The following is a 26,484-nucleotide window of genomic DNA, read 5'->3' as shown; positions in this document are numbered from 1 at the left end:
TGGAAGCGCAACAACTGAAGGATGAGTTAAAAGAAGAATTTCTAGAAGTATTCTCACCAGGACTAGGAAAATGTACAAAGGGTATAACAAGATTTGAAGTTAAAAAAAAAAAAAAAAAAAAAAAAACACTGCCCATTTTCAAGAAGAAACGAAACATCCCATTTGCAGCAACAGAGAAATTGAAAAAGAAAGCTTCAACGAAATATGCCAAAGGAGGCAAAAAAAAACTGAAACTGCAAAGCCGGAAGCTAAAAAACCAGCGCCAAAAGAATTCCCCAAGCCAAAGCAACAATTTCTACACATGTATAGGATTACACCCAACCCGAACACACTAACAGCAGTCTCACCTGCAGAAACGATGTTTGCGTGGAAAGTGAGATCTGTTTTTGACAAGCTCTTACCCAAACAGTCAAGGCCATTAGTGACCACTTATGTACCCAGTAAACGTTTCATACCAGGTGAAAGAGTGTTTTTCAAAAGTTATAAAAACAACACATCATTCTAGGAGATGAGTACAATTACTAAAGAGTCAGTGACATAGTATATATAATCCAAGGATCAACATCTACACACAAACATCACCAGAACCAACTAAGAAGATGTCGATCAGTCAAAACCAGTGACAGTCCCCCATTGGAAGATGAGCCGATAGACACTGTCTTCAAAACTTTTGATCTTGAACCTTCTCAACCAACACCTGAACTACGGCGGTCATTCCGTAAGAGATAGGTTACCGAGCCATTGATGGTAAACCCTAAAAGGAAGAGGTACTGACAGCTTTTATGAACAAAAAGCTTGGGATGGGGGTGTTGGAGATGCCCTTCCATGGAATTAATGGACTATCTCATGACATCACTTCCTCTGGTGACGTCACAAGTACCGGTGCCTGAAGGCAGAGATTGGTACATGACCAAGGAGGTCGGGTGCACACGCCCCACCATTGAGGAATTGTATTGCTCAACTCGTTTTGCCTGTAATATATGTGAATACGTGTGTTGTTCCTAAAAATCCTGTGTTCCTTCGTTCTTATTACCATTTAACCCCATAAAAGACATAGAAGTAGAGAGTGTGAGCCACCTCACATCCAGCTGTAAGGTTCTACTGGAAGACAGCTACTATACAATGTGACACAAGGGCATGTGTAAATATCTCCACTGAACAATCTGTAAAAACTTGAATATCAAATGCAGCAGCAAGTCCTAAGAACATATACCAAAAAACAGTTGGAAATAAGTTATACACCATCTACTACAGCTAAACAATTCCTACAGCTACGAACCTATAAGACAAAACTATTAAACCCGACAGTGATATGGGACAAGAGGGAGAAAGAAACAACCTTAGTAGAAGTTAGTGTTCCCAATGATGCTGGGTAAGCAGAGGTGAGAGGGAAAAGATAACAAAAAAACTAAGGTTGTATGTATGACATGAAAAGAAACTGGAATATAGGAAGATTTCCATCATTCCAGTAATTATGAGATCAACTGAACTCATGGAAAAGAATTTCAAAAACTACCTGGCAAATATGCTCGGTGAACCAAGTACAAGAGATTCCAAGAATTGCACTTAAAGTCAATAGAAGTTGTGTTAGTGTTTCTACTATTGAAGGGAGATAATTTCAGTTTTCATTTAAGAGTCATCGAGCATTTTGCTTAACAGGGAGTATCGGATTTGGTTTAGTATTCTTCGTTGCAAAACCATCTAGGAAGAGGCAATTGTGAATCCAGTTATATACGTTTCGTTTTGATGGACATAGGAGAAATGTACTTATTACTGATTTAAAGACTATGAGTGTCAAATTAAGTAGCAGTGTGTGCCTTGTCCAGCGCTGAATGTTGATTTCTGGTACTGGTACTAGTAGGATGCTCCATCCCCAGCTTGAATAAAATAAGAAAATTGAAAAAAAATTTTTTTTTTTAAATGAATTTAATAAATGATTGTGCAATTGAAAAAAAGTTTAAATTTATTGGCAAGATGTTTCTTTTCTAAAACAAACTACCTTTCTACTGAGAGTTTCTAATTGGATTTCTTGGTGAAGAATTCTTTAGTTTAACTGGCATTGGAATTTTATGAACACAATACTGATGTAGCAAACTAGCTGAATGCTTCTTTTATGATGTAAGACTTTTCAGCACAACATGGAAAAGAATAACTAGTTTCTTTTAGGTTAACATTCCATTTGAAAACCATTTATAAACCAGCATAGAATTAGAGAGATTACCATTTCAAAAAAGATTTGCTGAAATAGAACAATTATTTACATAAAATTATATTACGTTTAATTATTCAGAAAACTGAATATTTTAAAGGAGACAAAATATCTTTAAAGTCGTAATTCAAATGAGTACAATACTAATTCAATCGACTGATAATTTTATATACAATCATTTTAAATGGCTTTATGTAGAGAATCAAGATAGAGTTCTTTGGTTGATTGCATAATTGAAACGAACAACAAGAAGACATGCATGGAAGAATTAAGAACTATAGTGTATAGTCAATCAGCTGAGATTTCTTTTTTGTATTAGTGGGGTTTTTTTTTATCATTTTAAGAAGCTGAATAATCTGGCTGAAAGTTAGATTAGTTAAAAATGTAAAATAGTTCATGATGGCATGATAATACTCATCTTGATGTACAGAAATGTAGTTTATAAATCAACAGCAAGTGACAAATAGTAAATTGTGATAAGACAGCTGTGATGAAATAATATTCCCTATTATACCCAGAGGCATTATCTGATGAAGGATTTGTTGAAAGTAATGATCTTGTACAAACAGCAGATATTGGATAAACATTTTGTTGTATATTTACATCCATAATTTCAGTTAACTTCAAAGACAGTTTACTGATTCCTTCCTAATGCACCAATTGTCTTAATTGGAGAATGAGAAAGGGACTGGCCAGTTTCCTTCCAAACCAAACCTCAAAGAAATATATAAACAGTGAAGTTTTTTTTTGATCACCATATGCATAGCAACAAATGATCATTATTTGAATGTAAAAGATTTTATTGCAATATAAAAATATTACTTTTCTTTCATGTTAAACTGATTTGTTGAAAACAAATTATTTATGATTTAAGAATTACTTTATTCCAGTGGTTACAAACTTTTTTTTTTTTTTTTTGATAGTTTGCAGAAAAATGAACAAAATATCACACTAAAAATGTGTAATACTTTAAGTTAAATAAATTTTCTGTTTTTTTTTAATGCTATCACTTTGTTACCATTAATGAATATATTTCATATTAAAAAATTAAGTTTTCTAATTATTATTATTATTATTATTATTATTAAATGTATTCACTTTTTGTTTCTAAATTTATGTTAATTGTTTGCCAAAATAAAACTGTACAGTTAATGGTCCATGAAGTTAAAAAAGTTGGTGATAACTGCTCAGGTCTATAATTATTGACTTTTTGGTGTCTTCATCTTTACTATCAGCCTCTAGGAAAACAATGAATAATTCCAATTAAAACGAACATTTCAAGAAAATTTACCTAGAATGTAAGCAATTAATAGTTTGAGCAGAGTTTACCAGAAATAAAATTGGGGGAAAGCTTTAATTTTTCTATCTTTATCACTTCTAATTTTAAAACCTTTTCTTTACACATTTTCTTTTTCAAGTTCTCGGTTTCAGGAAATAAATCATTAATCATTTTAACTACAAAGGAAGAAAAAAAAACACAGGTAAAACTTGGGGGCGGGGGGCTATAGAAAACTTTGCAATTAACAGAATTCTTAAGATTTACTATAAATACTTCTACATAAGCAAGTACTTCAACATGTGCAATATTAGAAATCAAACTAAAAAGAGAATTGTTAAATAATTATACAAATTAAGCAGATGCTTGATGGGGTTATATATGAAACAGTTGTACGTACCCGGCTTTTTATGTTATTCATTTTTCCTTTGTATTTTACCACTTTTTACCAATTACTTTTTATTATAATTTTGAAAGTTAAAATGAATTATGGTATCGTTTAGGAATGTTTAAGTTAACGCTGTGAATTGGCCGATTAATAGGTTTTCTTATGCCAATTTATCATCAAATTTTGTTGTCATAAATGATACTAATATTAATTAAATGTTATTGTAATCGCAGACAAGTTAACTCCCTTTCTTGCTTGCCAGTGAAAATTTATTGAAGAGACATGCATCATCTACACCATATTATCAAATAACAAGCATAATGCATTGTTAACATGTAAACTTTTACAACTGCATTGAATTTGAGGCAAACATATGGAAAATTTCAGTCCTTTTTTTTTTCTATCAAATTTTTATTATTATTTTGTGCTTTAAATCACTGTCAAAGAAAATTATTTTAGTTTTCAGTTTTCATGTTGAAGAATCGTACAGTAAATTGCGACAATGTGTGAAGCGAAGATAAAGCATTCTTCATCAGTCATACTTTTGTTCTTCATTTTTGGACTCTTACTACCATGATATATATAGTTTTTATTTTTCTTGTTTAGATAATGTATATTTTATTGGGATAAAGTACTAATTAGATATCAGACATAAGTAATTTAAATACATAAGAAATTAAATATTAACAACCTTCAACCATTATGGCAACCAGTTTCTGCTGAAAGTATTTTGATGTCAATCCCAAGAATAAGAATACAGCTGCCTACAAGTTATGTCAATCTATCACATACAAAGCAAAAACTTTTACAACAATTAATATGTTAAATCATCTTAGGAATGTTTATTCAAAAGAAACAACAGTTGCAAATAAGAAAAAGGACAATGAATATTCTGGTAAAGGCCTTCCAGGAACAAGTGGTAGTAACTATGAGCCTTCAGCGAAAAACCAAACTACTACATTATCAATATTGGCCAAAAAAAAAAAAAAGTTTGGGATATTAATTGACCCGAAGTCACAAGAGATCCATTATCTGAGAAGAGAAATGATGTTGGTATTAAACCATATTCTGTAACATCTGACATGGGATTTAATAGGCTTATTGCAAAACTTTGTTCAAATTAGAACATGCCATCAAAAAAGTAATTCACTGTAAAATAATTTTCAATATATTTACAAAATTAAAACTAAAATTCAACTGTCTTCACAGCATTTCATGAGCTACAGACATTTGGACAGTTACAACAGATGATGCTCCCTTTCTGAGTTTGACAGGTCATTGGTTTTCAAATATCTTTATACAGTGCAGAGTTGTTACATTCCCTGGTGCATACACAGGTGTAAGAATAAGTGAAGAATTGCACAATGAGTATAAAATCTTCAATAAAGTTTTCTTAGTCTTGCAGGATTCTTGATGGTTCCTATGTAGAGAAAGACTAATAACTGTGCTAAGTTTTGTTGCTCTACTGCTATAGGAAGTGGGTCAGGGGCATTACTTACATTACATTTCTCCCATCGTTTGATGCAGCTCTGGAGACTGCTTTTGTAGTACACCCCAGGTTGGTCCTCCAACCATGACGTGACTTCAGAAATCAAGGCTGCATCATCTGGGAAACGCTTTCCTTTCAAAAACAATTTCATGGCTGAGAAGAGGTGAAAGTCAGGGGGGGGGGCAAGGTCAGGAGAGTAGGAAGGATGGTGGAGGATTTCATAACCACACGCCCGTGCTTCTGATCTGGCGACATGCAAGTTGTGGACCGGAGCATTGTCCTGCAACAGGAGGGTACCTTTGCTGATCTTGCCCCGCCTCTTTATTTTGATAGCTTCCCTTAATTTCCTCAAAAGTGAAGCATAATAGGCTCCTGTAATTGTGGTACCCTTTGACAGAAAATCTGTCATCACTACTCCGTCTTGGACCCAGAAGACTGTGAGCATGACCTTACCAGCGGAGGGCTGCACTCTTGCCTTCTTTGGAGGTAGTGAGTCCAAGTGCTTCCACTGCATTGACTGCGTTTTGGTCTCTGGATCATAGTGATGGACCCACGTTTCATCCTGTGTAATCAGTCTTTTGAAAAACTTTGACTCATCTTCTTGGCACATCTCCAAATTCATCGAGCACTCGACACATTCTCGCTTCTGAAATGGTGTGAGCAACCTGGGAATCCATCTGGCAGACACCTTATGCATATGCAAATGGTCATGAATGATAGTTTCTACAGACCCTGTACTAATCTTGACATCTTGGGCTATTTGGCAAATAGTAATGCGCCGATCTTTCAAAATGGCAGCCTCAACTTGACGGACAGATGCCTCATCAATGGCAGAAGGGGGGGGGGACCAGGTCTGGGAGCTGTTTTCACAGATTTCCGGCCATGTTTGAATTCACGATGCCAGCGTTTTATAAGGTCATATGATGAGGCATTATCACCATAAGTTTCTTTCATTTCATCAAAAGTCTCCTGTGGTGTGCATCCTTTCAAATACAAAAACCGGATCACTGCTCGACATTCAACAGGCTCCATTTCACACCTGACTCAGTTCAAACACCTGTAAAACAGAAACCACAATTAGTTCAGAGCTGTAATTTGCCATATAACCAGTAGAGATATAAATCATTGCACATGCAAAATTTCAGCTAGATCAGACAACTGGAAGTGGGTCAGGGGCATTACTTATTGCACACCCCTCGCACTAATGTTAAAATCACACATCACAAAAACAAGTTACAGATGTGGAATATTGCATGCCTAATCAATACCTATTGTAGAATGCTATGTCCAAATGTTAGCTCTTTACACTATGTACTTCTTAAATAGTATCCCCAAGAAAACGTGTTTTTCACTTTTTTATTATGGTGATATAATTAAGTAAACATACATGTTCAACATCAATTTAACTTTAATAGAAGAGAGAACAGCATATTATCGACAATAGATTTTATACAATTGGTGTTTCTTAGCAGTGCTGTTGAATTCTTCACTTGGCACTGATCATATTCAACCCTTTCTCCAGTCAAACACATATAGAGAAGAAACTTCCATTGTCCTTCTTTAATTCTTGTGGCACAAAATCATTTGTTTTGTATTGTTTATTAAATTGTTAGGTGAAAGTACAAACTAGTTAAAAAAGACACCCTCTCCTCCACATATTAAGAAATGGATTTCCAAAAAGTTCTCTGCATAAGTAATATTGTTTTTTATTGTTTTAACATTTTTTATTTTATTTCTGCATTGGCTTTGTTAAAGTTAACACATGATTTATTTCCGGTTTGTGCTGACCATTCTGCTTTACATTGAATGCTCAGAAAAAGTCCCTTCTGATTAATGCTTACCAGTTTTAAACTAAGCAAATTTGGCTGTTTTACAGATTAAAGGAATATTTTTAAACTGGTAAACATTAATCAGAAAGGACTTTTTCATAACAAAACAGAATTTTTTAACAAGAGATTTGTTCATTTTTTCATACGAGAATTTGGAACGCTATAAGATTCTTACCTTAACAACTTACCGATGAAGAAGAGTTAAAAAAAATTGTCCAGTTACAATCTATTCGAAGAAATCACTAAATAAGCAATTCAGAGAACTCCAACCATATCAATTACAATTTTCACTTTAAGATTATTTCTTTCAAAAGCTGTCTAATCTAATTCTGATATTTTTGATTTTAGACAAATCTTTACCACTGTTGAACAATTCAATGAATCAATGGCAACAAGATTTTCATCCTATCTAAATGATAAAAACTTGTTTGTCTACTTTCCTATATCCAAGATTCACATTTAAAAAGAATGACATGGAAAACACTAAGAAATTGATTCTACATCATCTACTGATGATAATGCAGCAGAATCAGCAGGATACACTTCTTCAAACTCAGGATGATCCAAGTGAAAGTAAAACTGCATTTCTTTCAATTGATGAATTAGCTTCGAATCGTCTACAGTAACAAATTAAAACTTGGAACAGGTAGAAACCGAGTTAAACCTGAAGACTGCAACTACAACAGAAATACAAGAATCACAATCTAAACTCGAAAGGAGTAAATCTCTTATGCTTAAATGCACAAAAATAACTTGACCATTATGTAGCTTTACTACTACTCGCAGGAGATGATGATCCATTTCAGTGGTGAAAGAAGATACAGGGAACCTTACCACTACTGAGTAAACTGGCTTCAGAATATTTAAGCACACTACCTTCATTTATGGAGAGTGAGGGGCTCTTTAGTACAGGTGCTAATGTGTATGAACCTACAAGGAACAGGCTGCATCCTGAGAATAGAGAAACTCTACTGTTTCTACATTACAACTTAAAAATATTCAACTTTGAATACTGAGGAGACTATGAGAGCAGAGGAGGCAAGCAGCATAACTTCAGCTTATAGTTACTCATTTAAAGAATTACAATTTGTACTTTATAGTTGGTTTGTAATTTCTTTTTTCTGATCTAGTTGTTTAATTATATTCATTTAAGAATTGGAAATTCTACTTCCCATTTTGTAATTTTATTTAATAACGATAAAAGGGCATAATAGTGACCAGACACTTAAATGTTAAGTTAAATTAGCAGTTACTATGTTAATGTGTCAAAGCTATTTGATGAGTCGCTTGGCATTGATGAAAGGATTTTAAATTAATAGGAAAGAGAAAAGTAATCATTCAGCCAATTAATCAGCAAAGTGGCCGATTAGACTGATTACCTGCCAATTCGTCAGTACACCCCTAGTATCGTTTAGTCATTAAATTATTAAGTAAACCAAATTGTTATAAAACTAGAATTTTGTTGTAGCAATGTTTTAATATACTTAAGATTATTGAATGTAAATAACTTCCCAACTTTTTAAATATAAGGATTAGTCAAGAATATTAAAGCCAGAAATGGCTTGAAACAGTTTAAATGCTTCATTATTTTTTTTTATTTTGTTGCCTTTTGTTACATTTTTAATTTCAGAAACTATTCAATAACAATTTATTTTTAAATGTGTAATTATTAAAAGTATATTAATGAAAGAATACACACAGATGTGAAATCATCTCAATTTTATTAATATATACTTTTAAGATTATTAAACACTAAAACAGAGCCAATAACAAATATTGATAAATATTTAAGTTTATTTAATCATATTTTCAAATTGTTATTTACCATTTTACTATTCGCAGTTGCCATCATTTTCACAATGATTCAGCTATTCTATTCTCTGACCTTTTGTCATATTCAGTAATCTTTTGCCAATTTCAAATTCCATTTCAGGTTGTAAAAGAATGACAAAATTAACTAATACTCAATATTAAAAAGGCAGAGATGAGAATGGTCTACTGTAGTAAATGAAATAAAGGTTTCAGTTTAAAATTTTCAGAACAAAGACATTTGAAGGTGATTAGAATACAATGTCCAAAAAAACATTGTAAAAATAGTAGAAATTAAAATGAGAAGGGTCAAAACATGTAAATACACCATCTTGTGAACATACACCTGATAGACTCTTTCCTTGGTTGAGAGTTAGGGTTAATAATGGCAGAAATTTCCTTAACTTACTCCATCCATTCCTATTGCAATTACACTAGCACCTGTTTCGTTTTGAGATCTAATGGTATCACCCAAGTAACAAAATCTCTAAACTTCAATATTATCCAAATCTATTTTCTTCACACCTGAATTCTTATTTCCATTTCTTGCACATAAACTCATTATCATCTTTCAATTAAACTGCAATGAGATTTTACATTTTAAACACAGGTGTTGGTTTTATGACAGTCATTTTATTCTGAAACGATATGTTTTCTATACGATATGTTGTAGGCATATATTTTTTAGACATGTAATAAATAATGTGATCCTGACAGGTACTACTAGTTCAAATCAAGTTGGACCTTGGAGTATTCATCGCTAACTTTTTTTTAGATCAAAACTAGTAAAAATAAAAACAAATTAGAATATATGCAAACTATTTTAACAGAAACTATCAGTTCTTTATGCTGCTATTTCTATAACTTTAATGCTCATACGTAGCTAAATTATCCAGATATTTATTTTGGATACATTCTGGCTATAACCGATCCAAATACTGATTGAGAAATGAAAAGTGATGCCTTTCCCTTTATCAAATTGTAAATTCTAAACAAATGTATGCATGTATATATTAGTGGATGTGATGATGATGATGATGATGGCAGACATATTTAATAATTGTCTTACATCATCAATAGCTTACAGATTTCATACTGAGAAAGGAAAGAAGAAAAAACTCAAAAAGTAAATGTGCTTTGAGCAGATCATTAGCAGCAGCAGCAGCAGTCAAAGCTGGAGGAGAGGAAGGAAATGATAAAAAAAAAATGAGTCAGCAGCAGGAGTAGAACGGTTGAGTAATTGTGATATTGCCAATCTAAATATTTCTATAATTTGCTAAGCAATTCACCTGCAGGAAAATAGCAAATACTCTTGCAAATATCCTGAAACACTTCCTCCACCTTTGTTCACTGGCCCTCAACTATACAAATTTTCACTTGAATATGTACAGTGCCAGTGCTCATGACCACTTAGTCCATGCGTCTTTGATGGGAAGCCACCCACTAAGAAACTAATCTTTGTTAACACAGCCGTTACACTTGTTTTTGTTTGGTTAATTTTTATCCAACTTCAATGAAATTTTCAGCATTTTTATTTTATTTTTTATTACACTACTCATGACATGTTGGATGAACATTGGTACATTACACGTCCATGTATGTATTACATATTAACAAAGTGTGAAGGTTAATATTTTTAAAGTACATTTACTAGTTTAGGGAAATTGTATTAGCTTTGGAGAATTCACTTAATTATTTTCAAAACATTCTTATATATACTAATCTAGTAAATTCAGCGATTTTAAAATAACTGAACACTTGTTATGCAAATCTTTTCCACTCAACTTTAACACTTCCTATAGCATGTTTCATGAAAATATTTTTTAATTTTTTAATTATAAAAATTATTACATTTCTTCCAATATTTGTCTCTCCCAAAAACATCTTCGAAATAGAGGGTAGCAACCATATTTCCTATAAAATATCTATTAGCATGCCATTCATAAACACTGGGTTATTTGCTTTATAGGCAACAGACTTAAAACACCAGTAGATTCAATGATTCTGGTATTTCTATTCTGTAATTCTAGCTGCTTCATAATTATGTTTTAAGTAACTGCATTCAGTTTACACAACATATTTGATGCCCATCAAGTTTCAGATCATAGGCAAGTATATTTCGGACATTGATATTTTTAATTATATTTTTCATACTTATTTCAGACTATATATTTTCTTCTAGACTTCTTTAAATAAAACAAACACCTCAAATTCACTTAGTTATGTTGTTAAAACGTGGTAATTTATATTCTCGCAACAAAATAAACATGCAATTTCTTGGTAAAATGAATAAATATTTTCTTCAGAAATATTCTGTATTGCATCCCACATCAATAAAAAAAAACAATAACACATGGACAAAGTGCCGAAAACTAAAAACAAATGGGTTTAACATTTTTGAATTTCATTACTGTAGCTTGAGTTTCATTTTATCAATCATTTCCTTTCACATCTTCAATTAGCATTTTTAATTTGCGATAAGTAAACAGCTACTACAAATTTGCTCGATTTTGGTTGAAAATTATCAACCGATAACAATAAAATCGGAGGGATATTCCAATGCTCTTTATGTTAGCATTGACATTTTCTTCCTTTCCTTCCACACTCTCTCTCTCTCTCATATATATATATATATATATATATATATATATAGATATTTCTGTACATCTTATACAAGAAAATTCTAGCAAGCTTCATTTCACTTGTGGTTTCAGTAAATGTAAGTATGAAAGTTTGACATGAACTAAAGTCTACTACAAGTCTAATTTCATTCCAAATATTTTGCCTGGCTGAAATTGAATTTAGTGAACATTTTAATTATTTATAAAAGACAAAAACGACCTTATGATAGAAAAAAAGTAAACATTTATCAAGACCAAAGGCCACTCGAGGATAAGTTAAGAGAATGTGTAGTTGCCAATGGACAACACATTGTGAGGATAAATCAGAAACAAAACATTTCTAGAAAGTTTTAAAAAAAAAAATCATACAAGGAATCCATTTTATGTGATTTAAATAGGATTTACATGATGTAGTTTACTTTTTCTTGGCAATTATATGTAACCAGTTGGAAAAAATCTTCCAAAAAAATGAATTACAAAAGAAACAAATATTTTAATATTGTAAGGAGGGATATCATTCCAATATTAATGTAAAATGATGAACGAATGGTTTTGGAATTTTAGGACAAGAATGACAGGGCACAAATTCTGCTACTTTCCAATATTTTCTTTTCCTGTTGCCCAATATCAACAAAACCATAAAATTTCTCTTTGCCATGATGGAAGATGAAATGAAAAGTGGTTGTCTGTACTTATAATCTTCACATTATGAGACTTTTCTGTTTAATAATTCACCCCTCCCCCATTACTCATCTTATTGGTTCTTCTTCGTATCCAATACATTTTTTACAATTCACTTGCACTGCCCATGAAAGAAAGTTGTTTAAACAGATGAAAAAATTGCTATAGATATATATAGTTTTTTTTTTTTCTTTAATAGATATTTGAATAAAATAAAAATGCTGATTTTTAAACTGGGGGAAAAAAAATAAATAAATGGAAAAAAACGTTTTTGTTATCTGTTTAAAAAGTCTCAACATCATTTTTTTTTTTTTTGCCAACAAAAATTTAATATCTAAAGAATAAAATTCAGGAGACCTTCAGAAAGCTGCTGAAGCATCTTTTCAAGGTAGCATCAGAATTTACCTAACTCCAGTCATGTATGACATTTTGATACATATTAATACCTGTTACTAATTATTTAATTATATTTAGCACAATACCATTTCGAAATTATATCACATATTACATCAAGTAATATGGTTTTCATTAGTTTTGTGGAAAATATGATTTGATGCCAAAGAATTAGTTGTTGACTAATTCTTCATAATGAAACTTGTAAAATAGTAAACATAGGTAGTTTTATTTAAAAAAAAGAAAAAAACATTTTAGTAGGAACGGCCAAATAAAAAAAAAAAAAATGGAAGAAAAACCAAGTTTGTTTTTTTTTGGGGGGGGGGTCCTCAAATCAAAACAAAATCTTAAAATCCATTGAGCAACTTATTTTTTTGAAAAAGGTAAAAGCCTGAATTTTCTCATACAAAAAGCAGAATAATTTAACACATTTTCTACTATTTTTAATAGAATTTTAAATTTTCAAAAAAAAAACATTCACCGCCATTTTTGTTTCAATGGATAATATATTTAAACCTTTTTTTGTCTAAATAAAATTTAGGATGATTTGCTATAAGAATATGCAAGAATATTATAACATAAGTACCTGAATTTCAAATAATTCCATCTTTTATCTCACTTTATAGATTTCGTGTGGCGAAATTAAAAAATCCAAAATTTAATGATAGTTTGGAAGAAACTATGGTAGCCTTTGCAGGACTAAGTTCATTTAATCCTGTAAATTTTCGCATATTTTAATGATTTTAAACATATATTTTGATGATTACGTGAAGAATCAACTTTATAAGAGTTTAATTCTTTTTTCATAAGTTATATATATATATATATATATATATATATATATATTTGTTGCCTATAGAATCCTTGAAGTTGAGGAATGATGAGGCAAGCCAGTACCAGATGGGTGACCATTTTGGGAATGTTAGGCGCTGTATGTGTTGAAGACAAATCCTGCATCTAGTGTCATGCTTGGTCGTCTTGACCCTGTCTTGCCATTAGGACCAAGAGTTTCTGGACAAGAAAGTGTGGTAGATGCAAGTCCCCCATACTTTAAACTAAGTCAAGTGCAAGTCGCAGCAAAAACTGTTTGTAGGCCTTTATAGGTATTACCACAAAACAACAAATTGCCAAAAGAAAGCAATATACACAATTATTTATCGATTTTTTTTCTTTTTTGGTATCAATTTTTCAAAGCATTTCCTATTAATGGCATATTAACAATATTGGGCTCACTAAAAGAAAATTATTAATTTATTTTCAAAGTTGTAAAAGTAATGAAAATATATATATATATATATATTTTTTTTTTTTTTGCAAATCTGAAAAATAATAACATATTTAACAAATTTCACACTTCAAAACACAAAAGATAAATTAAAGAAATTCAAAATTCAGATTTTCAACCTTAAAATCTGATATGTGCACAAGTGTTTTTTTTTGTTTGTTTGTTTGTTTTATCTACAATCCTCACCCTCCACACAATATATTTTGTTCAGTTTCAGCTGATTATTTTTAAGCATATTTGTAACCACAAATAAGGGGGGGGGGGGGGCATATATATATATATTATATATATGAAATATAACACGGAAATTACATAATTGTCGATGTATTATGTAATTTCCATGTTATATTTTTATGTTATTGCTCTGTTTACCACATTGAGCTCTCATACCCGGATTTCCTCCTGGAATTATTCCATTACAACACTATATATATATATATATATATATCGATTATGAAAAGAAAAAGTACACTGGTATAAAGTTCATTCTTTACTTAATAAACGATGAAAATTTTGTATTGATTGGATAATTACTTGATTTTTGGCAGATTTTTAAAAAGAGACTGTCAAAAAATACTTACTCCTTCCTTCCGTTTTAGCCTACATTTTAGCAATTAAATATTTTCAAATGAACAAATAAAAGAAACTATGAAATGATATTGCATGCCGGTAAGAAATGTAATTGTTATTTTCAATTTGAGAGCCATTTTAAGTGGTCGATATATTTTCACAGAAAAGTAATAGAAGAAAGGAGTTTCAACAAATGTTATAACTAATTTGCAACAATTACATCTGCCAGAAATCAAAGACTAATATATATATATATATATATATTTTAATGACTTTCCCTTTGAGGAGATGAGCCTATATCGAAAATCCGTGGGTTAAGGAAAAAAATCTGGACTGTATTCTTTATTCAAACAATAAATTTCTGTTCTAAAAAATTGTTTTTCTAATGTAATTTGAACAAAAAAAATTAATTTCATTTGCTCTATCAAGTATATTGAGCTATCTTCTTTTGGGCTAGGATTGCCTTATATAATATTACCTAAGAAATATTCTGTAAGACACGATACCACACGATCAATTAATCTGTGTTCTATTCGCCTCAGTATTCTGAGATATATATATATATATATATATACACATACACACACAGTTGTGATCAGGCTTATGTCAGAGAGGAATATGATTTCTGTTCAGTCCTAGGAGACAATCCTCCCAAGCAGAGAGAACTGGTTTATTGCTGATCAGCTGGGGTGCTCCTACTGGGAATGCTGATAAGTCTGATGGCAAAATTTGAACCCATACAGAATGCCATGGGAGGAGGGGGGCTGAATTTACCAATGTTAAACCGACCTCATGTATAATTTTGCTGCAGTCGGAGATGAGGTGGGGTAAATATACTTAAATAAACTGGTGCCCTACTTTGTTTTTGTCGGGGAGATGGATATCTCTTACTTTAAAAACTGACCTTGTGACGAATTTGTCCTTGTGGTGAGATAAATATCTAAGGACACGCAAATTAATAGTTTATGCATATGTTTCTTTTTCATTTCACAAATTATGAATAAAATGTTATTTATTTACAGGTGGTAATTTAGTCAAAAAGTTTCATGATTAAACTTTAATCTAAGTCATAAAATATTATTTATCGTTATGTACAAATTGATAAAACTTTGAACATTTAAAGTAGCAAGTATTTGAAAAGATATGTTAAAGTTGAAAAAATATAGTGTTTATCTTACAGTACAGGACATCTTGGAAACAATGTTTTGATTGAAAAATTTGTTATTTTATATTTTTGTGCATCTTCAAGAGTTCAGTGTATAAAAATATTTTATATATCCCACCAGAAAAACCAAGAGACAGAATCTTTGTCTTATTCTAACCTGTACAGAATTTCTAATTTAACTCTAATTTGATACAGTTCAATTAGAAATTTTCCGGTAAGACAAAGATTCCCAGAGTTTTAAAAAAAAAAGCCTACATCAAGTGAAATACTATATGAATATAAAAATGATGAGAATAGTAATTGAAATATAAATTATTCTCATCTAAAAAATTAACATAAAAATAAACTTTCTAAGATTATTGCATATATTATTCCACTAGAAAGTCTATTCTTGTAAGCAAATGATTAAAAAACAAAAAAATTTGTTTCAAATCAAAAGCAAGAGAAAATAAAAAGACGAAATAAGAATACTTACCAAATCCATTAACCGCTCTAATTTGCAGATTTCAGGTGGTAACGAAATCAATTTATTGTTGTTTGCTAATAAAACTTCTAACACAGGTAACGTACATAGGAAAGCTGGCAATGTTGTTAATTGATTTCGGCTGAAAAAGAAAAATCATTGAAAGAAATAAATTTATGAACATTTTTGGGATTTGGGGAAGAGTTTAGTCTACTTTTTTTTTTTACTTAATTTTAATATTAAATCATAAATATTAAATTGATAATACAGTTGAAATAAATTTGTTTCCTCTCTTTGTTAATTTAGAAAAACGGGGATTAGTGCTTCTGTACAATGACACTATCATAAAAACAAAAAGCAATTTTTGAAGTGAATATTCTCATAGTTGTGAACTCTTAGAATTCTCATGCATTTTTATAAGTTTTTGTTTTAAACTTTGCTTATTAGGTTTAGAAAGAAAAAACTTGTTAAAATGGTCTTTTATATCTTTTATATGTAGGAAAGATCAGCAGTAAGTTTGGATGGTATGGAAGTTGTGTTCATTTGACTATGACTTATTCTGACCGCTGCAAAGCTGGCACGTTATTTGACAAAGTCATGAAAAACTATTTCCAAGATTTGTTACAATAAATTCATGCATTTTTTTTTTTTTTTTTTTACACAATGGTGCACAAACTTTTTCCTCAAACTAATTTCACATATGATTATAGATTTTAAATTATGGGAATGCAAAATGGTCACCATTTTGATGTTTAGATGCCATGAACCTTATTTCCATTGTTGGTCTTTTCTAGAAATACTATCATTATACATTTGTCTGGTCTATTTCCTCCTTCCTTTGTTCCAGCTTGTTTGACTCACTGATCTAGTCACCGCCATAAATTAGCTGTTTTGATACCTCATTGTAATATAACTTCCTATTCCAATAGCTTTTTCCAAGAACTGCAGACTTGTGGAACTTTGTTTTTGCTTTTTCCTCTTACCTATAGCACTGATTTTTTATATGAAAGTCAATAGAAATCTCCTATGAAGGATATTTCCATAATCATCTATTCTTGTTAGCTCCTTACATCAAATGGCTTCACACTTTGTCTGGAGCCATTTCCATAATATTTAAACTACTTCTTTATTACTGAAATGCACTAAGGTTGTAAGAGTTTATAATGATTGAAATCCTATTCAACCCAAAAATAAGATGCTTTTTTTCATGGCACTGTGATTGTAAAGAAACAAAAATATATAAGTCATTCTCTAATAAAGGCTTCAATCTATTCTATAGTGTCAAAAACTCACCTTTTTACAAAGTTTGAGCTGTGTTAACTATAAAAGACACCAATTGTTATATAATTACAAAAATCTATCAAGTCAAGTTTGATTTGTTATTTCAACACTTGTTCATGATCTAGAAACTAAACATGTTATCAATATTTTTAAAGCGTTTAAAAAAATCCATTTTCTTTTTTTTTTTTTTTTTTTTGTAATGAATTTCTTTGACTTTAAAGTTATTAAGGAGGTTATGTTTTTATCAAAACCAACAAGGCTATCGGGCATTGGCAGGAAATGGATAAAGAGCCGTATACTATTCTCTATATTACCATTTTTTTTCTATATTTTTGGAAAATTTTATATTTATACTTACCTATATAAGTAATTAAATTCTTACAGAAACCATCATTGTCATTTTAAAATGACCTCCTTTTTAGCACTCTTTATAACATGTTAATGGAGTATAAAAAAAAATATGTATACATATTTTTATTAAATTCAAGACAGGTGATCTGTAACATATTTGGTACTGTCTAATCTGGTGCCTCCCCACTCATACACATTAGAGTGGCTATTAAAAAATAAAAAATAACTTTCAAATAATTCTGGCAATTGAAAGCACTGAGATCTCCATATTAAACTGACACTGTGCCACATCCTACCTGGGAGTGGAGGGGTCAATTTAATTTTATATATGTCCAAGTAAAGATTTTATGCAAAACGACTGCACTAAGAATTGCTGTTTTCTGGATCAGAATCTATCCATCTAACATATTGGCAAGTTCTTGATCTTGAAGCACTATTTTTTTAGCTCTTACATCAAGTGGCTTCATGCCTTGTCTGGAGTAATTTCCATAAGAGAAAAAAAAATCAGCAAAAATTTGAAAATGATTGAAGAAATGAACTTGCAAGCCATAATGTCTGGAGTGAAATAAACTGAAATCAGCCCATCAACTTGCTAACTAGATTCTTGATACTAATGAACATATAAAAAGAAATTTATCTCCAATATTGTCAGTTCTTGAAAAGGAGGGGAGTAGAAATCTAATACACAGACATGCTGAAATTGGCAAAAGTGGGTGAGGAAGAAAAAAAAAAAAAAAAATCGAAAGAGAGGATAAGATTAATCTAGAATTTAGTTTATTAGACTGAGCGAATGGTAAACCTGTAGCAGCATAATGAGATTTAAAAAAATTTCTTTGGTATAAAATGTTTTACTGCAAATATAAAGCGTATGCAACACATTTTTAATGTTCATGTATACTTTTCATTTACAGGTCAATGTACATTATTAGATACAGTAACACACACAGTTGCACATTTATTATGCACCTATCATATTCTTTTTAAATTCATTACTGTGAATTCCTGAAATTTTCACCCATAGTATTTGGCTCTGCTAATATATCTAAACCTTTGAACAGGATCTTTGTTCATTCCTTCTATAGAAAAGAATTCATTGCCATAAGTTCTAGCCATCTTCATAATAGAAATAAGAGTTTTTGCCATTATTTTTACGTGTAATAAAATTGTATTTAAAACATTTTTCTCTGAACTATTATATGCAATAAAATGATTAACACAATACAGTGTTTACAAATTCGAGGAGTAAAACAAAAATGATAGTAAAGAATCCTAGACAATGTCTACTACTAGGCATAACTAATAAGTAGTAAGAGATGCATGTTTCTTTCAATGATTATTCATGGTTGAAAAGTACACAAATTGTTTTTGTTTTTTGTTTTTTCAATAATTTTCAAATCCAAGTTTACAACTTCAGTTGCACTGACTTATAAAAAAAAATTCTTTTCTCCAAATAAGTATATATGTTAACATGATTTGTTCTCATTTTATTCAAAACATGAGGGGAAAAAAGTTTTAAAAGGTGTTACACACTTTTTTATTCAATATTTCTGAAAAAATATTTCACTCAATTTGTCTAAATGGATAACATTAAACTTTTAATTTCAAAGTAAAAAAAAATATCGAATTTCCAAGAAATCTTTCTTGCTTTGTCTTCAATTTATAATTAAAAATATATTGATGAGAATTAAATATAAAAATCAATAAAATAGATTGAAAATATTATTTTGTTTTTAACAACAGAGACCGATAGTTGCCTTTTCTGACTGATGAAATAGATTTGTTAAAGTAGCTTCAGTAAAAAAAAAAAAAACTATCGATCACAAAAGTATGCAAAGGCAAGGTCTATTTTATATTCAAGATAAATTGTAATTCATGTTTATTTTTTGGTTCACAACCTCTTAGACTTTTGTATATAGATCTCAATTATGAAGCTACATCATACAAAATATTTGAATAAGTATATTTTATTTTAATTGTTATACAATCTGAATTTATGTTTGATGTCTATAAAAATGCTTTACTTATAACATTATGTTATATAACATTAAATTATAGAAATTAATAGAAATGTTAAGGAGTTTAAAGCTTGGAGAAGGAGTGCAGAGGGGTTCTTATTAATTCCCCACTTAGGAGAGCATGTAAAAACTAAAAATCTACCCAAATTTATTCCAATTAATATCACTTTACTTAATTTCCCTTTCAATCAGATAATATTTTTAGGCCTCATCTCAAAATTGACTATTATAAAATGTAAAAGATAATTTAAAAAAAAACTAACATGACCTTATGAATTGGCCAGAAGAGGACATAGGGTTTTTCATTCAATCCTGGTTAATGCCAGATCTTCCTGTTCACTGCAAATATCTTAACACTGACCTAAACAAATAATCACTTGATGAAAACTTTTGTTTTTCACCAGAACTTAAAAAAAAAAAAGAAAAAAAAGTAACTTCCTGCCAAATACTTGATAAGCATAAATACAAGCAAACCATTATGAGTAAATAAAATCCTCCATACTGTAAAACCAATGAGAAGCTTTTTATTTTTTTCAAGTACAGATTATAATTTTTTTTTTACCGAATAATAATTTCAAGTTAATTTTCAAAAAAATAACTTAAAATACTCTGAAGCAAAAAATATTTATAATATTTTTTGGTTTTACATTAAAACTTTACTGACAAGGACTAAAAAATATCAAAATTTATAAATTTTTACAAAACCTTTTTTAAATATTTGTATTTTTCACATGAGACATTATTATTATTTACAATTTTCAGATTGGTATCCTTATCTTGACCTCTTTGTTATGCAAGGTGAATAGGACGTTGGTTGAAGTGTGCAGATTATCATAAGATTTTGAGTTCAATCCTGGGCAACGACAGCAAGACAATTTAATAACTGAAAGTAGGTATTCCAAACCAAAATTTTATTTTCATTATATCTAAAAAAAATTAATGTCGTCATATAGATTTTTGTAAACCATAAACAAAAGTACCAAATTTATTTTAGTAGCTCAATTAGCCATCAAGTTATGATCGTTTAAAGTTTGTCAGAAAGTTGAAAATTTGCAACCATGGTCCAGAAGCCAAATTTCATAGTATACAACTAAAAATGTAAGCTACTAACATGTGAAAAATCCTTTAAATGTAATGTTATCTTGTGGTAAATGAAAGCAATAATTATTAGTTGAAACCAACCTAAACACTAGGCAAAATCTCACTACCAATGGGGAAAAAGTGCAAATATGACACAGAAATGCAACTTTCTGTTCATATCAATTTCATTTCAATAGCTAATGTATTGAATCTTCTTAGTATGATTCATAACACATTAGAGATCAAGATTTTTTTCTTTTAATTATAAATTGATAAAACTACTCAATTGTGGACCATGTAAAAGCAGTCGAACAAACAATTTGGTAAAAAGGGCAAAAAAAGGGTTAAAAAATGAGTCTATATGTTACTGAAATTGCTGTAAAAATGTAACCATTGGAAGTAGAAGCTTAAAACTTTGCAACTTTACTAATTTTGGGTGAGGAATTAAAAAAAATATTTGCCTTGTTTCTAATAACAAAACTTTTTGTCACAGAAATATTTTTACTTTGGAGAATTTAAACTCGTCAAAAAAGGACCGACAACAATAAGATTTAGAAATTTGTTATACAAAAAGTCACAAGTCATTTTTTTAAGCATTAAAAAACTTTCAACTTAAAAGTCAAGCAAACAAGATATTTTATAGGCAGAGGTCTTACTACAATTTCTTTCCTAATTGATTTTCTCTCAGAATTCTTTCATAAGCTTCTACTATGGTAGATATATCAAGAACACTCCAAATCGTACCATCACTTGAAGCTGGCATTACCTCAAAACCCCATCTGTAAACAAATGCTGACTCTACCTGTGCAATGTCATCTGACAAAGGCCATCGAAAAAAAAAATATTTTCTACCTTTATTACAGCACTGGATGCAGATATAACCTCAATGACTTGGCCAATGTAAAAGTTGGTGTCATAGTAGACAGTAACACATTGTCCTTGCTGCTCATAACTGAAGATATCCTGAGATGGTTCTTCATCACAACTGCAGGAATTATCTGAATGTTCAGAAAATTCACTAAGAGACTTTTTTGTTGCTTTGGAGGTGGAAATGAATCAACTGGATTTCTTCTCAAGTAGTCAGAAAGAGCAGCTTCCAGTTGAACTTTATTTCCACTGGTGTTGATTTGGACACCTAACACAACCTTGAGATATCTCAGTTCAAGTTTAACAAAAACACCTGATAGAACAGGGGGTACTTCTACAGTTTATTGCCGAAAATGGAGACGCCATTTTTTTTTTTGTGCAACTGTCTTTAAAATCCGAGGGAGAAATCAGTATTTGAAACTGACCAAAGCATGAAATAACAAAAAAAAATTAAACTAGATAATGATTTTTCGGTTTCATTTAAATTAATTTATTGTTGATACTTTAAAGTTGCTTTAATTCAAAAAAATGTTTCATTAAAATTATTTATTGTTTGGAAAAAAAAAAAAAAAGACTATTTATAAAAATACAATGTTGCTTTCATTACAAAATTGTTTTATCAAAATTATATTTTCTTACGCAAACTTTTCAATAAATGTTTTTACAATTATATTTTGATAAATTTTTATACAGTAAATGTTTTCATTTTCAAATGGTGCTCGCCCAGTTTAGACAACTATGAATATGTCATTTTCATTTTCTGTTTTTAATAATTTTTTCATTTTCTATTTTTAATAATAAAAATATATATGTTTCATGAAAAACTTCCCATTTTTATGAATTAAATCGAAACATTTTCAATAAAATAATTACGGATATATGTTCTCTTTCACTTTATTTACTTTTTTTCATGGTTCTTTCCGGAAGTAATTAATATCTAGTTTAATTTTTTTTGTTATTTATTTCTAACTTCGGTCATAATTTAAAATATTGATTTCTCTCTCGGATTTTAACGACAGGTGCGCGAAAAAAATGGCGTCTCCATTTTCGGCGATAAACTGTAGAAGTACCATCTTGGGAATTATTAAATAAGCACAAAAAAAAAAAAAAAATGATTTTTACAGTGAAATAAATTTTTTCATTTATGCGCCACATACACATAACTTAAAAAATAATAACTGAAAATATAATTAAGTAATGTACAGTGTAATTAAAAAATAATTTAACAAAAACGCCCGATAGAACATAAACAAAAAAAATGCACATTTTTACATGAAATTAATTTTTTTATTTACACATGACTTGTTGCATTTAATAAACTTAGCTATATTTTGTTAATATTTTTTTAAGTAATGTGACTGTACAGTCTAATAAAAAAAATAATTTTAGAATGTTAGATATATCAAAAACGCCCAACAGAACATAAGAGAAATAAGTAAAAAAAAAAAAAAAAAAAAAATGCGGCACATTTTTTAAAATGAACATTTTTTTTCCATCAATCACACACAACTAAAAATGTTTTTTTGGTTTAAAATGTACCCAGTTTAATTTTTAAAAGATAATTTAACCATGCTGAAGTTTATCCAACCGACAGAAGATAAAGCAAAGAACATATGAAAGTTTGAAAGAAGATATAGAAAATAAACAACTGACGTTATTTTTTAAATTGTAAATTTTCATTTCTTTTATTGATGCGCTTGTCGCACTAAAAATATTATTTTAAACAATAACTTTCTATAAACAAAAACAAACTCACTTAAGAACTTTGATTGAAAACTGTGAAACAAGTTGTTTGCTTATGTTTTCGTTGGGACGTGCGGCTCGTTCATGCTGACGATTGATTTTCGTGATGATACTTCATATGCACTTCGGTCACTTGGGATTAAGTTGTAAATCTCGATGTGTAGGTACAGTCACTTTTATTAGTGGCACTCCTTGATTTATGAACATAGTAATATGACACCAACAGATTATTAAAGAGGAGATATTTCTCTACAAAACGGTGTGATTTTTCGAATTTTTTCAATTGAATTTCTTTCATATTTTCATTGAAGTTTTCAAGTTGGATATTTTTTGTGAAAAACAACTGAAATCCCTTTTTTTAAGCTCACCATATTGATAAGTGACCTTTTTTCTTTAAAATGGTACTATTTTTTTTATACCTAGAGACTCACAATATCATGCACACCAAATTTGAAAAACACCAACATTTTTTTGTGTGTAAAAAATAAAACTGCGTTCACCAAGATTAGCAACATAATTTAAAGTAACCTGGAAAAAAAACTATTAAAGACACAAGAAAAAGAATTATATATCTATAAAGCAAAAAGATTAAATTTTATTTAAATCAAATCTTTATGAAAATAACCAAAAAAATAAACGAGATATTGCAAGTTAAGGGAAATTTAACTTTATTTACCAGTTTTCGCATCCTAAACTAAGTTAGTTTGGGATACCTACTGAAAGAATGTTGCAAAACCTGTAGAATGTAAGGTGAACAACTGTCATCTCCCAGAACTTCAATAAAGGGTTGAGTTAAAAATCCCATGATGGTTCCCAAAATTGACACAAAGCACTTGAAAAATGTCAGAGACGAAAACGTGATAGCAACAATTAAAATCTGGAAAGCCATTCAAAAATTGTAAATATTTTTTAAATTTTGAAAGATAAATATAAATTTTCTAAAACTATTTAAAAAAATAATTAGTAAATTAAAGTGTTAATAAAACAGATTTAGAAAAACATCACGGTTTATTTAAAACTAGCAGGACCCATGTACTAGCGTTGCCCAGTGGAAATCTAACAAAGCCAGAAAACAAAATAAAACAGAAAACGAAATAAACTTTGATCATCATTATCATATGTGAGCCACATGAATTACTGACTATGGATAAAAAGCTAAAAAAAAAAATATTAATACAGAACACAGATTAAGGGTAGCAGTTCCTTGCGGTAGCCATTCTTGGTTCAAGAAAATTGCAGGTATTGGTGGCGGTGACCAAAATGAAATTATCTAGCTTCCACTGTCTTGCATTGTTTGGTAGTGGCAGCCAGTGGTTGTCATTGTTGGTGCTCCTAATTACTGGTGATTACTGTTTAAGGGCAGTTCATGGCAGTCAGTGGCAGGCACTGTCATCCAATGGTGGTTTTGACTTATCTGTGGTAACCGGGTGATAGCAGATTTTTTTTCTTTTAGGTGTCAGTTGCAGGCACTGGGGAGCACTGTCAGTTATTGCTGTATTGAGGTGGTTATTTGTAGGCACGTGTTTTCTTAACAACTGTTTGTCAGTCATCAAGAGTTGGTGAATGGCAGCCATGACAGAGGTATTGTTCGCTGCATTGATATAGATGTTATATCGCAATGTGTTTTGCAAGTATGTAGAATACGGACCGTGCCATATTTTACATCTTATGTTCAAACAAAATTATACTGTATATGGTAAGTATTGTTTAAGTATTGTTTAAATAATTGTTAGGTCCATCCCATGTTAAGACTGAGTCAGTAAATAATAATGTTACTATTTCAGCACAGATCGTATTCACATAAGTACCCATGTGTAAAATGGTAAGAGCCTAAAGGTGATCTGGCATGTTTATTTATTCACAGTTTGTAAAAGTATATGTTTTGTAAAAAAAATTTTATATATATTTGTTTTTTAATATTTTTTAATACATCCAACTACATTCTGCTAATGAAGGTAAAAACCTGCGCAAGATATTGTGGCTATCCGAAAATCTTGCATATAATGTTATGCAAGAATGTTCCAGAAAATAAGTGAATTGTGAAGCATTTCTGTCAAATCGAAATTTATAGTCGAGAAAAACTTTTATTTAATCAATAGTGTATCCCTTAAACATCCCGTGAGAAATTGTTTATAAGTTTTACATGGGAGAAGAAAGAACAAACAAAAGAAATGGTAGAAAAAATAGAAAATAAAGCCACAGGATTGTGGTCATTAAAAAACAGTTTTTGTTTATGTACGGGCAGTGGAGAATGACTGAATCTGGGTAGCGGAAGAATATAATGACAAAGATGAAAAGACTATTATAATGGATGAATGCGACAGCAAATATGCACAAAACTTACATAAAATAATGGCTAGTAGTCTGATCATAATGATTTTATATGTGACGTCTGTGTTTGCCAAGTTGTTGTTTTTTTATAGGGGAATAATCTTTACTATTTTATTGCACGTACAGATTACAAATTTATTATAAGACGTTTCCACAACTAAAGATACTGAATGAGCAGCCAATAATCCCATTAATTCCCTAAAGTGAAAGTCTTGAAAAGGATGAAGTTTGCCAATTTATAAAAGATTTATGTTTAGTCCTATAACATATTACTATGACGCCATGAGAAGTAATTACTCTTCGTGAGATTTCTTAGAATCCTGTGGTGTCCATCTCATCTCCAAGTAACAGTTTGTTCAACTGGATTATATGCTACCTCAGTCATAAAGGATAATTCATGAATTAAAAGGAGAAATTCATTTTAAAATATAATCCAAAAAAAGTTCCCTCTAGGAAAATTCTAAAGAATACATCATGTATTCTTATTAAAAAACAAATATGAAACAGTTTGTCCAAAAGCAGATTCATAAAATTGTTAGCAATTACAGTGCAATAATAACATAAATTAAATAAAATATGTATTATATACGTTTGAAGCCAAAACAACGCATTATTACAAAATAAACAGACATTTATTT

General features: G+C 30.1%; 1 protein-coding gene across 33 annotated transcripts in view; it reads right to left on the bottom strand.

The window, feature by feature from the left end:
• Positions 1-26,484, bottom strand: part of LOC145279894 (DISP complex protein LRCH3-like) — a 338,958-nt gene that overhangs the window by 190,085 nt on the left and 122,389 nt on the right. For all 33 annotated transcript variants that reach the window (XM_080131416.1, XM_080131423.1, XM_080131410.1 and 30 more), the window contains exon 3: positions 16,191-16,320. In XM_080131416.1, coding sequence (XP_079987542.1) covers positions 16,191-16,320 — 130 coding nt within the window. The remainder of the gene's footprint in view (positions 1-16,190; positions 16,321-26,484) is intronic.

Source organism: Euprymna scolopes, chromosome 7, assembly GCF_053919585.1.
Source record: "Euprymna scolopes isolate OS-2025 chromosome 7, ASM5391958v1, whole genome shotgun sequence".
NCBI classification, from domain to species: Eukaryota; Metazoa; Mollusca; class Cephalopoda; order Sepiida; family Sepiolidae; genus Euprymna; species Euprymna scolopes.
Note: the sequence above shows the minus strand (reverse complement) of the source record. Positions and strands in the feature narration are given on the sequence as shown.